Source organism: Arvicola amphibius, chromosome 13 (genome assembly GCF_903992535.2).
Source record: "Arvicola amphibius chromosome 13, mArvAmp1.2, whole genome shotgun sequence".
NCBI lineage: Eukaryota > Metazoa > Chordata > Mammalia > Rodentia > Cricetidae > Arvicola > Arvicola amphibius.
The window spans coordinates 66,860,255-66,877,095 of NC_052059.1; the positions used below are offsets into that span (position 1 = coordinate 66,860,255).

The window sequence follows — 16,841 nt, forward strand, 5'->3', positions numbered from 1 at the left end:
ATCCAGCTTCAGCAGAGCCCCCTTCTGACCTCCATGGGCACTGCACACTTCCTTATGGTACACATACACATAACTCTTAAGTAAATATAAAAAATACTTTTCTGCTTTAAGTGCTGTTTTTCTGAAACATATAAAATTGAGATGAGTCTGACAGATCCTCTTCAAAACATGAAAGGTAATATGCATTAGTTGAATCAAAGTATAAAATGCTCATTTTTTTCAATTTTTTGCTATATTTGTTCTTTTAAATGTTTTTAAAGGTAAACACTCCGAGCTCTTCCATGCTTTTGTAAATAGACAAGTATTTTCAGACTGGAGTAGCTCTGCATTAAAGTGCTCACTTAGTTTGGCGGGTCGGGGATGGGACATGACACACAACCTGGTTCGATTCCCCACTACACAGTGCAGAAATTTCCTAACATCTCGTTAGGGAAAACAGTCAGTATTACACACACAGTAACACTATTTTAAACAATTATCTGAAATTAGCTTTTATTATAATTGTGTGAACTCTTTTGAAAACTGATTAGCTAGTGCCAAATAAACATTGACTGACGGACTATTGAATTTTAGAAAGACCCGTGTGTCTAAACTTCTGACTGCCATGTTTAAGAGAAAACTCCCAACTGAAATGGGAGAGCTGAAAGTAAGCTTCCGCTAGGATGGCAGCCTAAGTCTGTTAGAGGCTTGGATGCAGAGCACGGTCATGGCAGTCACTGAGACCAGCGTGTCTGTATGTTGAGGTGTTTTTCTGCACACATGAATTCTGTTTTCTTTGTACATCTCAAATTAGGCTTTTATGTATTTGGTTCTGGGATTTGAACCTAGAGCTTCACGTGTCCTAAGCATGCATCTTGCTACAAGCTGCATTGTTTTTCCTAATACTTTCTTTAATGCTTCGGGTAGACCTTTGCTGGGCAGGTTTTGCAGGCATTCTCTTTGCCTCCTATGAGATGGCTCTGAGATTGTGTAACCAAACAGATGGCAAACCGTTAATGACAGTTAGTGATGGAGGTGGGCGTCTGTGCTGCCCCTACAGCTGGTGATTGACTCGTTGGTGTAGAAAGCAGCCTTTGGTTGGCTTTCAAGTTAGGCTCTTTCTTATTGGAGTCACGTGTTTGCAATCAAGTATAACAAAAGATGTAAATATTAAAGACTAATCTTATTTACTACGTTTTGGGCTATCATCCCCCACTTCAGCTTTGTGAGTCTGACATAAATCTTGTTAGATTATATCAGAATGTGGTGAACCTTCGTCCTTTTCACTGAAAATGATTTAATAGATACCATTAGTCAAAACTAACTCCAGTTTTTTTGTAGTCTCATCAGTAGGAATATGTAATTAGACAACCACATATATTAGTAGTAAGAAATATGGAAGTATATTTTAAAGCCACTTTTTAAATTGTTGCTCTAAGATTTACTTACTCAACAGAGCTTTAGGAATAAATAATTTACTAAAATCCAGATATTTTGCATTAATGGTGTATTTCTTTGCATTTTTGAATGTCTAGGCCTACAGATTAGAGCCATTAATTCTGAAGCACTACAGCAACATTTCACCAGTCCAGATCCACTGGTACAACACTGCAAACCCTCTACCTTATGAACACATGAAGCCAAACTTTCTCAACCCAACGAAAGAACCTACCTCAGTCTCAGAGAGTGAAAGCATGGCAAATATCCCGAGCCCCGTGACCTCCCCGGTGCTGTCACGGCGCCACTATGGAGAGTCTATAACTAACATTGGCAAAGCAAGCATATTGGGTAATTTCTCTTGCTTCTTACCTATGAGAGTAAGCACTTAAGTTGGGGGTGGTTGGAAATCTGCTGTTAGAAAATTTCCAACTGTCCAAGCTTGCCTGCTGACTGAAGCAGAAGCTGTGATGTCCTCCAGTTACATTAAAGAACAAGAAACAGCATTCTGTCGCTCTTGTAGTCTTGGCCCTGTGACTTACTGAGGGATCCTGAGAAGTGTTTTTATTGCTTCACTTCCTCTTCTGAGTTCTGGTGGAATCTCCCCATCAGAATGCTTATGTCTTCTGAAAGTCAATTAGTGCTTTTGCTTCCTAGACCAACAGGGGTATTTCATCTCTCTTTGAGTAACTACTTGTGCCAGTACGGAAATTGGGCGTGCCAATAGCATACCCCTTGAATTTGTCCTTTGTTTCTGGCTCAGTGTCCTTTGTGTAAATGCCACAAGATGGCAGTATAAGTAGGCCTTACCCACCAAACTTGCTTACTATTTGACTTCATGCTCAAAGGTTATTAATGGCTTTTTATAGCATAAATTTAGTAAGACATATACCTCTTAATAGTAAGTATATGCTCCATGCCAACAATATGGGTCTTTTGTTAGAAGCTTTAATTTTGCCAAATACTTCCATAACAATGAACATCTGGATAAAATATTATCTTGGCTGTGTGTTTGTATATCTGTATTCCTAGAATTTATACAGCTTTTCTTCTTTTAACCATCATTCTTATTTAAAAACCTACAGTAGAAATTGGAATATTTTTTTTAGGTCACCACCCTGGAGAAAAATGCCAGTCGGCTATAATTATGGGTGGTGCTCTTCAGCTCACTGTGAGATGAGTCAGCAGAGTGACTGCCCTATTCTGTGACATACAGGGGCTGCTAGCATTGGAAAGGGGCTTGGAGGAATGTTGTTCTCGAGATTCGGACGTTCTTCAACATCACAGCCATCTGAGACATCTAAAGACACAGTGGAAGATGAGAAGAAGCCTGTCGCTTCCCCTGCTACCACCACCGTGGCGACACAGACCCTGCCACAAAGCAGCTCCGGCTTCCTCGACTCTGCATGTTAGTTCCTATGGTTGTCCTCCAGTCTGTGTGCTTACCTCTGTAGCTTAGGAGGGGCGGGAGGGCAGGGATACCTGCAGTCTGCATTCAGGTCTGGAAAGAATACTTTTTAGGCAAGTGTAGTTTTAGTGTCTGCAGTGACAAATTACTAGATCATTTTAACCAGGGCTCTCCAGCACAAGACAGTCTAGCTTTTACAATGTATATTTTTACTACAGTCACCAAGGTTTAAATTCCTGCAGCTAAACACACACACATCCAACTTTATGAGACCTCCAAAGCGGAGGCATGTCACTGTGTCATCTGTTCCTGCCCTGGTTACCTGGTGTACAAAGGGATTTCTATGTGTAGATACATGTAACAGTAAGATGAGCTTTATTTTTTTTAATCTTACATAGCTGTGAAACACTAATCCATCAGGGAGCGTTGTTTTTAGGTGTCCAGTAGTAGCACTAGCACTTTGGTATTCCCACTGGTGATAAGGACAGACAAGTCCTTACATGGCTGCTCCCTTTCTGCAGCTAGCAAGAGAAAATGACTGCTTCTGTCATCGGTACAGACTCCATCTCAGTTACTGGTAGCATTGTGTTGTTGCTGTGTCTGCCTCCCTGAATTTTGAAGTGACCAGCAACCAGAACAAGTCAAGGTGGCATCCTAGAGACTGCGTGGTTCCTCCACACTCAACCTCCCCAGGGTGGATTAACATTAGGTCTGAGCATTCCTAATTGGGCCAATGGCATTTTTCATTCCTTTCGAGTGCTAAATTTATGTTTGTGAGTTGTTGGAACCATGGATAGACTATTCTTTTTAGACTTTGATATCTGTATAAAACTCATTTTCCTGATTTCTTACACTGAGTTCATTCATTTTGACCTGGAAACATGACTGTAAATATGTAAGCATTGGTGGCATGCAGAAGTCAAAACCGCTAGCTTCTTAAGGAAGTCTGTGAGGTAATGTTAAGAAGCTGCAGTTCTCCATAGTCTTGCTACCACAAGCTACCGGTGATGCTGATGAACAAGAGGGGGCATACTGGGGCCAGACTCTCCCAGCCTCACTGGAGAACCCAGCAAAAGGAGTGAACATGTAGAGAGTCTGTGCAAAGAAAATGTTTTCATTTTGTGTACATACTAGCAAACATGTCCCAAATGGTAGCAGAGCAACAGTTCTTCCTGCCCTGGTCGCTAGGTGCTCAGTTGGATGGACTCATTGCACACATTCCTTCAGACCAAGGCCCTATTGTGTGCTGTGCATGCAGCCTGCACTCCTGCTGAGCTACACCCATGCCATGTTGTGTCATGCTTCCATGTAAATGCTTACCAGTCTTCATGTTAAATTCCAACCTTAGACTGTACTATATCTGAGATCATCTTGAGTCTTCCTGTAGTCATCTCTCAATAGAGATAGGACTATTAAAATAATTAAAATCAGACCTATGGTGATACAATTCTGCCTTAAGTCACTTGGAATTTATCTCAGTAATTCTTTGACTTGCCTCAGTAGTGTATCCTTCTGTGTAGTCTTGGCTCTTATGTCATAATTGCTACCTTGCAATCCTGAAACTTCTGTCCCTTAAATCTTTCTGGAATTTGGGTGTTGTGATTAGGTGACTGAGCTTCCTTCCTCCGTTTCTCCTCCTCACATTGACTGCCTCAGTTCTTCAGGATAAACCTCTCTTCTGACGCCACTGTCTTTGGGTCTCGTTCTCTGAGGGTGAGGAGGACACAGACTGAATTTGTGACCAAGTTTTCTCTTTGAAGAGTAAGTGTGTCAGTTGACCGTCTTTATTTTCTCATCAAGTTGACACATCTTACTAGCGAGCCTTAACTTCTTCTGAAAAGACCAGCTCATTTTAAAGCGTTTTATGGTTTCATTTTTTACGTCCCTGTGTTTACAGCATGTCAAAGGAAAGGCTCTGTACTTGTAGGGTTTTGGTTTGTTTTGTCGCCCTCCCGGTTACCGCCTGAATGAGCACTGAGTTGAGGAGTATGGAGCTATCACTGGAGATTGAGCTGTGGTTATGTATCCCTGAAGGAGCTCTTCACAGAGACCCAGGGTGTGCTTCTTTGTGTGTGTGCTGGGCTCATCAGCTTATGTGGAAGGTTGCTCTAAGGTTTTGGCCATTGCAACACTGAAGGCCATTTTTAACCATCAACCTCGCCTTTACAGCATCTTGTTTGTTTTTTTTCACAGATTTCAGACTTCAAGAATCGTTCTTTTATCTCCCACAACTTCTTTTCCCGGAAAATGTAATGCAGAGTAAAGATGATAGCCTCGGTATGGTATATGTCAGGGTGGTGCTCCGCACACTGTGAGAGATCGGCTCAGTGAGGACTGGGGTAGCCTCTGGAGGAGTGGCCACAGTGCTGTCACTGCAGACCGTGTGTATTTTCTCATCTTCAGATGTTAAGAAATACAGCACGCCTACAAAAGAGGACTTCAGAAACAGGAGAACGGCATTAGGCCCCTGTCTGTCTTCTTTCTTGTCCTCGAGACCACAGACATTCCGCTCTTCTTTTCATGTCGATATAAAAAGGTTCCCTGGTACAAAGAACTGCATCGCTCCTAGTTGTCCCCGATGTCTGAGGTTAACACTGGGCTGTGCATCTGCCACAGCTGACAGCTCATCCTAACACAAGCACACATGGCCTCTGCCAGGCTGGATCATCTTAAGCACAGCGATACTGATGCAGACGCGTTCTTAGTCTTCCTTTCCAGCACTCCCAATCTGCCACTAAGGACTGGTCTTACAGCTTACAGTTCCTTTGCTGACCGATTTCTCGCTCCTTCTGTAGTTTCTCTCTCTTTCATCTTTTTCTTACTAATAGTGAATTTTTATCTTTGATGTTAAAAAATGTGTTCAGGGTTTTCTTTTGTTATTTTAGCCACCTTTAATTTTTCATGCATCTTTTTCAATTATCAAAATCCATATTACTTGATACTCAAAGAGTATGACATACTGGGTCCTTTTTGGCCTCCAGAGCAGAAGTTTATATTGACCTATCTCGGTGAACTCCCTCAAGAAGTCACCCAAGTATCCCCACCCACTAGTCATATAGCCTAACACCTCCCCCAAAATAAATAAATAAATAATTGGACTGGAGAAATAGCTCAGTCAGAAAAATTCTTGCAAGAGAAACTGAGTTCAAGCCTCAAAGCCCACTCTTTAAAAGCCGGGCATGGTGGTATATGTTTGTAACTGCAGTTCTGAGTGGGCAGAAATGGCTGAATCCCTGGCCCTCACTGGCATGCCAGCCTGGCCTAGTTAACACGCTCCAAGCTGATGAGAGATGCTGTCTGAAGAAGCAAACAAAAAAGGCCAGCACTTAAGGAGTGACTCCCAAAGTTGTCACCTGGCCTGGGTGCATACGCACACACCTGCGTTCAACCACAGCTGCTTTCTCGGCTTTATTCTCTCCACCTGCTCAGGAACAAGGTTCTGTTTGTTTTGAACAGATTTTACATTTAGGTATTTGAAACATAGAAGAAGAAAAGGTAATTTTCCTTTTTCCTTTCCCCATGATCCCAGAAAGTTAGAAAGACTAGGAGAGTCCATCTCTGTGTTGTCCTGACAGGCCTCGGAATGACAGTTGAGATGGCAGGGCCTGCTCGTCCGGACCCGTTTCGGCCAGGAGCACGCTGTACAGCATTACAAAGTGGTGCTGCCATGCAGCTCCTCTTTCCCTTGGAGATTCTGTGTAAAAGGGAGAGAGGAAAGCAACCCAGACCCACTCCTTTTCATCCCTGATCTTCCCACAAAGCCAGCAAGGTGTGCAGGAACTGCACTGAGGACCAGAGGGAGTTTGAGACAGCACATTTGTGGAGGAAAGCTGGCTGCCTAACTTGCATTGTGGTTGCTCTAACCCAAGGCCAGAGATAGCCAGTCTAGGTAACCACATAGCTGATGTTTCCAAAGGTGACAAGGATGACAAGGGCCATAATAAATAGATAACACTTTATGAAAGCAGCATTTTAGGACAGTGGTAGCACACTAAGAATTAATTTCAGGCTGGATGGTGATGGTGCACACCTTTAATTCAAGCACTCAGGAGGCAGAGGCGGGCGATGGATCTCTCTGAGTTTGAGGCCAGCCTGGTCTACAGAGCAAGGTTCAGGACAGTCAGGGCTATACAGAGAAATCTTGTCTCAAAAATGAAACAAACACAAAAAAGAATTAATTTCAGGACCTTAAAGTGAAGCCAAGTAATTCCTAAAGCAAGAAAAATGACCCTTTGATTTTAAAACATCATGCAGAGTTTTGAGCTAAGCAGGAACATACAGCAGCATTTGAGATCGAATTCTCCCAGATCACACACTTGCCTCTTTTCTTTCTTTGTGACCTACTTCATCTTGACTCCTCTTACCACGTTTGAGAATTCAGTTTTCTTATCTTCATATTCTGGTCTAGTGTAGGTGACTGTGCTTACAAATCTCATGTGAAGGCCCATGGAGTACAAAAATAAAGGATTGGGGCATTCTTATGGATTAATTTTATTTTAATTAAGTGAAAATTTTGGGTTAAAAGAACTTTATAAAAGTTCTCAGTGGGTGTTTTCTGCAAGTGTTTCTAGCCTGGAAGGCATTCCACCTCTGAGGTCCATTACATTAGCCCCTTAAGAGAGACTGGGACTCTTCGGCTTTTTCCAGTTTTGCGAGGACAGTTTAACTTTTCCCGCCACAGTGGGTTCATTTGAGTACTTGAATGTCACAACACAGGCTAGACCCCACTAAATGCCGTAGTCTGACTGTGTGGCAGCTGCCTCTAAGAATCCAGCCTAATGGGGCAGGACACTGTGGAGCTGTGAAATAATAGTAATTTTAGAAAACATTTCAGTGGTTGCTGTGGAGCATTTCCCCGTAGAAATGTGTGTTCTGTGGGGCCTCCCCATTTCTCCAGGGATGCCAGAAGGTTTTCAAGGAAGGGAGCTAGAAATAGTCCTCCAACTCCAGAAGTATGCCATGACAGCAAGCAGATGTGTCTGTCTGTTTTCTCACTCTTCTTTTCTGACTTGAGCAGTGGAGCAGAACCCCCAGTAGAACCCTGACCGCTTTGACTTCTTACTGCCTCATAACTTAGAATAGAGGGTGACAATTTAGAAATCATTTCCATGCAGCCACCCCCAGCCTTCCTCGGATACTTGGTAATCTTATCTAACTCTTGTCTTCTCAGTGGAGCTGGAGCACAGGATTGACTTTGAACTCCGAGAAGGCCTTGTGGAGAGCCGCTATTGGTCAGCCGTCACGTCGCACACTGCCTACTGGTCGTCCTTGGATGTTGCTCTTTTTCTTTTAACATTCATGTACAAGCACGAGCGTGGTAACGACACAAAGCCCAGCCTAGATCCAATCTGAACTCTTGAAGGATATGAATGGCCCAAAACTTTTTTTTTCTGTTAAAATGTGTCAAGATATGGAGAATTCAAGGTTCCAGTTTTTTTGTTTTTTTTTTAGGGCAAGAAATACTTTAATTTAAAAGCACTTTATTTTATTTTCAAAAGAGAACAAAAACACATTTTCAGTTCTAAAGAAATTATTTACTGTTTCTGTAATTTTGATTGTGAGTCTAGCAAAGCCCCTGCAGAGAACCAGCAGGCGTGGAAGTGTGGAGGGCTCAGGTGAGCTGAGGGAAAGCTGCAGGCGCAGCCCTGCTCTCCAGGAGTCTGATACAATGTTGTGACTCTGAGGTGGTCAGAGCTGAGTGCATTCTGTGAAGACTGCAGGGTGGTGTCATGGGTTTGATTTTGTCGAGCTTCCATGTCCACAGTTACTTTGAAAGAAGAATATAACAAATTTGAAATGTTCTGAATTTAACTTGTTTTTTTAAAAACAACTAATGCTAAAAAGCAGTATTTGAACTACTGTACTTATAATTTATTACCTCTAGTTATTTCAGCGTATGAAACATTACATTTTTAGTGTTTCTTTTGAGCCACATTTATTTTGTATCATGTTGAGGCCATTTCTTCTCAATCCACCTTTGTACCTTTAGATGACCAGATGTTGCTGTGGCATACTTCCAGGTTTTGGGGGGCTTTTGTTTGTTTCTGTTTTGTTTTGTTTTTCATTAAAATCATGGTTTTACACAGTGCTAGTTCAATTTTTTTTCTTACTTTTTTTTTTTATGATGTCACATGTACCTCAGAGAAAGCTGAGAGTTTCAACACAGGGACTCTACATTGGGTATACTGCATTGGCTCTGTTAGAAAACACCTTTGAGCTAGAGCGTATGATGACTTGAAATATATAAAACCTGTGTGCCAAACAGCTAACACATGTGAAGGAATGCAATGCCACCATCATTTAATATTTAGTGCTCTAAAGAAAACATGGAGACTTGGGCACAGGAAGTGACAGGTTTCCACAGTGCTTTTCATCTGGTGTGCATTCTGTGCTCTGTGTAGACACTCCCTGAGGTAAGTAACACGTTACCATGTCACGTGTTTACATACTGAGGCACCAGTATTTGAAGTGCCTTGCATTAGGTTGCACGGCAAACTGAGTTTGGATGAAAGGCAGACAGACCATCTCCTTTTCTGTGCTACTTAATGACTTCGCTCAAGCGTGACCCTGAGAGTCTGCAGATATGAGTGAGCTGGAGAATAACAGAAGCCCAGCGTCACCTACAGATACGCTCTGGACTCACTTAAGGCGGCAGTAGCTATTCTTGCTATGGCCAACACTTGCCTCTGGGTAGCTCTCCCTGGGCTCCACACAAGGTGCTGTCCTCCTCATGTGTAAGGAAGGGATTTGTAGCTGCAGGGAGCAGAGCCAGTCAGCCCACATCTGCCCTGCTCTTTGCTCTGCAGCAGGGCAAAGCCCGTGACTTTCTGTGGCTGTTACTCCTTGCCCTCAGTGCTGTCGGCTCAGTGCTGCCATCAGATTTGCTCAGCATGCAGCACTTATTTCTAGTGTTTAAGGATGCCAGGGCTGCGTGACCGAGTGTGTAGCTCCCAGAAACCCTTGCTGTAGAGGCTTCCGATGACTTAAGAGAGCTGAGGCACCATCTTTGAGTTTGGAGATTGCTATGAACTCAGGTCATTTTCGTTGCCTATTTATTTAGCAGGTCTCATTTAATTCTCAGGAAAACTAAACCCATGTCTTCTGACTGTTGTTAAAGGTGGGCGAGCGTGCACTGAGTGTCAGCTGAAAGGAAAAGTTTGCTTCCGGAAGCAGGGGAGTGAGTCTGCTTTTCTCACATCTCAGAGCAGTTGGACTTCACTGCTGGAGTTTGTGTGAACTCCTGGAGAGAACAGGGTTCAAACCACTCTTTCAGTGAAAAGCAGATGTTCTGCATCTCTGGACAGCTGTTTCCGGTTCATAATTTCATCAATACCGATGCCGATTTTGGTTTTATAGTTCTTGTCTTTCCATGTCTGCATGTAATCATGGGATATGTTGGTGTATACTAAAGTAATATACAAAGCATGTGTAATTCTGACTTGATTTAGAAGCTAAGTCAATTACCAAGTAAGTTCACAGTTTTACTCCAGCAAGTACTAAACTGGCCCCTAAAAGTCCTGATTTTGATACTAATTAAAATTCTATTCTCTACCCTGTGTTCATGCTGAATCTGTTGAGTATTGATCACACCAACTTTAACTCAATTAGGGTTGGATAAGGAGACTATTTGGAGTTCAATTCTATTTTTCCTTTCAAATTGGCCTTAGGGCTTTTTAGTCATAGCTTTAGCAGTAATTGCACTTTTCTTATAATCCAATTTTAACTGCATTTTAGAATATAATTACAAAGTAAAGCTGGCTTTCCAAGCCTTGAGAATCTTGACTTTACTCTCTGTCAGAAAGTTAGCTTTGGGGCTGCAGAGATGGCTCAGCGGGTAAGAGCACTGGCTGTTCTCCCGGTCCAACTTAGGTCCATCTCGGAGCATGCACATGGCAGCTCCCAGCTGTCTGTAACTCCAGTTGCAGGGGATCCAGCAACATCACACAGACATACGTGCAGGCAAACACCAGTGCACATAAAGTAAAATAAATAGGTTTTTTTTTTTTTTACTATTTAAAAAAGGTTAGCTTTGCCGATGCGGTGGTGGCACACGCCTTTAATCCCAGCACTCGGGAGGCAGAGGCAGGCGGATCTCTGTGAGTTGTAGACCAGCCTGGTCTACAAGAGCTAGCTCCAGGACAGGCTCTAAAGCTGCAGAGAAACCCTGTCTTGAAAAACAAAAAAAAAAAAAAAAAAAGTTAGCTTTTGTGCTTGCTTCAAAGGCGTCAGACCCAGAAACCCTCATCAGTCTCTTTCTCTGTGCTGTGTCCTCATTAACAAAACCACCATTATCCATAAAGCGTTTAACACCACCGCCAAACGGTGTGGTAGAATGCTTCCTAACACATGAGAAGCTGAGGCAGCGTGGTTGCTATGAGTTTGGGGTTAGCCTGGGCTAAAGGTGGAGTAGAGGTGTAACTCAGCGTATTGGGTTTCACCCCATCAGCACACGAACCCAGAGCACACCTGTAACCCCAGCACTCGGGAGGTAGAGGCGAGGAAGGTCCTGTTTCGGTCATCCTCTGCTACATGGAGAGTCTGAAGCAAGCCTGAGCCGGTGCGATGGCTGCCAAGCCTGAGTTCAGTTCCCAAAACCCACACGGTGGGAGATCTGACTGCCGTAGGCTGCCCTCTGTCCTCCACACACTAACGTCCTACTCTGTACGTGCCCTCACACATGCATACACTCTTGAAATGTTTGAAATGAGTGCCACATCAGCCGCTACAACACTGTCACTACAGCAATGACACATGAAGTGGCGTCAGACCAAGCAGGTGTTACTGGCACACCTGTTGAAGATAAGTAGTTGGCCCTCTTCATCAGTTACCATTTCCTTTGATTCTAATGAATAAGACATTTCAAAATTTGAAAAACTGACCAAATATCTTTAAAATATTTTTGAATCTTACCATATTTATGGAAACAGGCCAAAGAGTGATGAGATGTTAATAGTCAAGGCTTAAAAAGGTAATATACTAATAGCAACTGGAAAAAAACCACCAAACTGAGTATGGATTAGTTGTGATTTGTTTGTTCCTGTTTTATATCTCACGTCCCTGCTCTGTTGCCATTCTGACCCCTGGCTTCTGCCAGGAACCAGTGGGGCTCAGGCTGAACTTGAACCATGAAACTCACATTGCTCGAGAACACAGCCAGCCCCTAAGAAAAACCTGGGTGTTGTGATGGCGGTGACCTGAGTATGTACATCTTGTCTTGATCCTTAGTGGAGATTTTCAAAGAACCCTCAAATTTCACAGTTTGCCTAGAATTTGTAAAATTACTTTGGATTTGTTTTATGTCTACAAGTGTTTTGCCTGCATGTGCAAAACCACCATGTGTGTACCTGGTGCCAGCAGAGATCAGAAGAGGGTGCTGAGTCCCCTGGAACTGGGCTTACAGATGGTTGTGAGCCACCATGTAAGTGCTGGAACCTGAAGCCATGTCCTCGTGTTCTCAACCACTCTGCCTTCTCTCCAGCATTTCCACCCCCCAGACTGTGTAGATTTGAGTCATCGGGTCCACAACCCTGTCAGTTTCACATAGCAGCAGAAGTCATGAAGAGCAGAGACTGCAAGCATGACAGGAGACAGTGCCCAGCGAGCGAGGGAAGTGGTGGGGTCTCCAAGGAAAGATTCATCGAGTGCTGAAGCCAGAGCAGTTAAAAAGATCGGTTTTCCAAAGCATGGGCTGTGAGTGTCATACCAGAAAATAAGTGAGAAGTGGCCAATTTAAAAGTTTCTTCAAGCTGCCTTTAGTCACAGCTCCAGGAAAGCAGAGGCAGGTGGCGGCTGCAAACATGGCTGACACCGCTTTCTTCTGTAGCCAGGGAAGTACTGATCACAAGTGATTCATTCATCCTACAGTTTCACCCTCACCTGGAACCTTCATCTTACAGGCAGTGTTTCCATCCTGCGCAAGTTACTTGTTCAGCAAGGAGTAGAACCTCCTGTCCTGTCCTATTTTGTGCCAGTCTGCCTGTTTCAAAAGCAAAACCTACGTTTGAAGCCACATTGACAGTGCGTTAGGTAGTTGCACTGGCTTGGCTTGCCTTGGCTCTGGTTCTGAGTACATGGTCTCCTCCCCCGTTGTTGTTGTGATCCTGTCACTGTGAGCAGCTTCTACACAGCATTACCTAGGAGGTAACAGCTCAGGGAAGAGCCAGCTGTGCTACCTCAGCCTAAGCACACTCTGTTCAGTATGAAATCTTTCTGGAACTTAGATCCTACAATGGTTCAGTCCTCTAACATGCATTTTCTACATATAATGTTCTTTGTATATGTGTGTGTACATTACTAATACACTCAGTTTCTCAGTTACATAGAAGCCTCTAAGGACTCTACAAATTGTAAATTACAAGTTGTCAAGAGGAACCTTGGCAGGTTTGATGACTGTGTGGGTAAAGGCCTTTTCTGCCACCCTGACTACCTGAGTTGTACTGCCCAGAACACACATGAAGGAGGGCACTGACCTCCTGCAAGTTGTCCATGATTACCATGCTTAACTATAGCGTGTCACATGTGTAAACGCATACCCACACACTCAAGCACAAAGTTTAAAAATGTGGCGGAAAAAGGAACCAGAATTCTTTTTATTTACATCACGTTTTACTTTCCTCTGAGAAGCTCTATACATTTAGATTGAATTTTATCTGAGATTTGTTGAGTTTGCAACATAGTATCTACGAATACAGAAGGCAGCTCCCAAGATTCAAAGACACAGTATAGTCATGGCTTGCAAAAAGTATTCCTCATTGTGCTGGTTGATTTTTGTCCACTTGACACAAGCTAAAGTCATTGGGAAGAGGGGAAGAGTTGAGAAAAATGCCTCTGACTGATTGGCTTTGTTTTTAATTAATGATAGATGTGGAAAAGAAGGCCTAGCCCAGCATGGGCAGCGCCACCCTGGGAAGGTAGTTCCAGGAGGCTTTTGAAAGGGAGCTGAACTTGAGCCTGAGAGCAGGCCAGTAAGAATGGCCTCTGCTTCAGTTCCTGCCTGAGTCCCTGCCCCGAATTCCATTCATGATAGATTATAATCTGTAAATTGAAACAAACCCTGTCTTCCCCAAGATGGTTTTGCTCACGGTATTTATCATAGCAACAGAAGCTAAGACACCTTTGTAACTTGGCTGAGATGGGTTGGAAGATGGTGAAACCTGCGCCGCTGTTTTCCTGAGCCTGAAGACGCTGTCGGGACGCACGCACCTTCGCCCGGCCTGTGTTAATAGTTCCTTTATGCTGACGGCCTTGCCTCACCTGTCTTTAACGTCTCATGTTTAGGTACCTAGTAGAGCCCATGGTATCTCCACCATCATGGGAATAACAGGAATGCGATAAGCAACACCAGCACACCATCTCTGCTCTTTGCTCGGGGAAAGTCTGAGTCATGATTGTGGCAACATTCTCCATCTTCAGCAAACCAGTGAGCCATCAGATTGAACAGCTGTCTCCTTCACAGCTCATCTTTATCCTTTTACTAGCCAGATTGGGCGGTCTTGCCTTTGCCTCAATGGTTAAATATTTCATATGCCTTTAATTTACTTAGAACTTGCTCCTGGGTTTTTACTTTTGGCCTTTGTCCTCCTTTTTGTTTGCACTAAACAAGGAAAGCATTCATCACTCCACACTGCCTAGATTCTTGTGTAGCATTCAGGTTTAGAACATAGGGCCTTTTGTTGCAGAGGGGGAGAATGAGCTAAAGAATGTTCTTAAGCATGTCTACCTGGAACTGTCTACCACACTGCTGCACAGTTTTTAAAAACTTTCAATTAGCTCTCCAGTGCATGTGTCCCTGAGAAAGTATTGCTGAAGCAAGAAGATGAATACAATAATTGTTTTGGAATTTTATTGTCATCCAAAAATACCCTCATTTGTGTGCCAGCACATACTTGAGTCCTAAGAAGTCCAGTAACTAAGGCAGGCTCTCAGCTCTTTCATGGTAACTGAACCAGGTCATTGAGGAAGGCACCCAGTTTACAAAGTTTTGTCTGACTTTTGTGGAGTGGCCATTTGCCTGAGAAAACTTTTCAGTCCATTGGCTTGTTAAAGATCCCCGGCAGGAACTCCAGCATGTCCAGGTACACAACTGGACACTCCCCACAGAGGTCCTCTTCCTCCTACTACTCTCTTGCCAAAGCCTCCAACTCAGTAGAGAGCTGACAACTGCAGTATGTCTGAAGATTACCATCCCAAAGCCTTTGGACACACAGTGGAAGCAGTGTCACATTCAAGAAGTCACTAACCCACGCACTGTGGTCAGCAAATTTCCAGACTGCAAAACCAAGAACAGAATATCTGGGAAGAGAGCCAAAACCTTGGGTGCCATTGTGCAATGTTCAGGCCAGCTGACAAGAACTCTGGAGTATTGACTGGACTCATAATACAACCCATCATGTATGAAATGACAGCAGATTGCTTGTGTATGACTAGCTTTTTCTTTCAGTAGGAAGTTTTAACCCTTGGTGGACTTTTTAATTTGCATAAAATCTACTCCTACAGTATTACCAAATAGGCATAAAACTGAACTAGGATTTTCTATGGTGCTTTAAATTGAGCATTAACCCCCTCTGCCATAATTAGTTCCTAGAAGATAATAATAAAGCATTATTATAACCATAAAGAAGATGTGACTCAAAAGATACAAAGAAGAAACTGGAAGCTTTTGTTGCTAAGTCTTAGCCAGTCATTATCTCCCTGAATTATTAGTGGGGTGCTGTCCCAATAAAAATTGATTGGTTTGAACTCAAGCTCTTCAAATCATAGTTTTATAAAGATAAACAAGCAGCTGGAAAGATTACTCAGCAGTTAAGAACATTGATTGTACCTTCAGAGGACCTAGGTTTAATTCCCAGCACCCACACGGTTGCTTACAACCATGTGTAACTCCAGTCCCAGAGGATCCAGTTTCCTCTTTTGGCTTCTAGGGGCAGCAGGCACTCATGTGGTACACAGGCATACATGCAGGAAAATGACAAAACAAAATAAGAAACTCAGGAAACCAGGGTGTCTTTGCCCTCTGACTCAGAAATTCTATTTTCTATAAAATTCAACTATTCTCAGATCCTTCAGATACTCTCCTCCATGCAAAGTAGACCAGTGTAGAAAGTAAAATTTTTGGTGGCCATAATTTAAACTAATGTAAATCTATTATTTAGGATTAGATAAGTGGGCAGTCGATAATAATCCCAGCAATCAGTAGGCAGAGGCAGGCAGATCTCTGAGTTTGAGGCCAGTCAGGTCTACAGAACAAGTTTCAGGACAGTCAAGGCTTCAGAGAAACCCTATCTCCAAAAAAACAAACAAAAAAAAGTGATGGTACTTAATTCATTAAGTCGGATAAGTATACTATGCCACTTAAAATGGGGGGCAGTCCTCTCCTTACCCCGCAGGATAATCACTAAGCCATGTGTTTATACAGAAAACTGAAATATGCAAGAGCATATACAGATTTTATAACATTTTTAGAATATATGCTGTTTGTTGGAAAGAGTGGAGGTAGTAAAAAATACCCTAGATTGATTAAAGGTAAAATTAATTCTCCAAAGTGTGAGGTGACGGCCGGAAATAAGCACCAGCTAAGCTTCTCTGAGGGAGAACTACAAAGTCTCAACTTAATTCCTTCAGAGAATTTGAAAGGAGAAGGTGATCAAGCTGGCATCCAGATTGTATCTTCCTGCACTCAAGGCACCCCACACAGAGACAACCTTATCAATGCCATTGAGCAGACAGCCTGCTGAAGCACAAAAGGGGGGGTCCTCTCCCCCAACAGGGAACTTCCAGAGGTTTAAGCTAACCTAGTCACCAAGTCTTCATCGGTAAATTGGGCTTTGTCATTTCTCTTTCATTGTTAGTGGGATGACATCTCTCCAGCCCTTCAGCGCCTTGACTCCGGCAGTCCTCTTACCTCCCAAGCATCTAAACATCACAGCATTTGCACCACACAGCATCAAATCTGCAGTCCACCTCCGTCAAAGGCCTTCCTAAGTTCTTTTCCTAAAGAATTTTATGAGCATTTACTCAT

General features: G+C 43.1%; 1 protein-coding gene across 4 annotated transcripts in view; it reads left to right on the forward strand.

Moving 5' to 3' along the window:
* Positions 1 to 8,909, forward strand: part of Ddhd1 (DDHD domain containing 1) — an 82,541-nt gene extending 73,632 nt beyond the window's left edge. For 2 of the 4 annotated variants that reach the window (XM_038309886.1, XM_038309888.1), the window contains 4 exons: positions 1,515 to 1,767; positions 2,633 to 2,824; positions 5,018 to 5,101; positions 7,995 to 8,909. In XM_038309886.1, the coding sequence (XP_038165814.1) occupies positions 1,515 to 1,767; positions 2,633 to 2,824; positions 5,018 to 5,101; positions 7,995 to 8,176 (711 nt within the window). In that variant the 3' untranslated portion in view covers positions 8,177 to 8,909. The remainder of the gene's footprint in view (positions 1 to 1,514; positions 1,768 to 2,632; positions 2,825 to 5,017; positions 5,102 to 7,994) is intronic. The other 2 variants (XM_038309887.1, XM_038309889.1) reach the window with 1 other exon arrangement.
* The last annotated feature ends 7,932 nt before the right edge of the window (positions 8,910 to 16,841 follow it).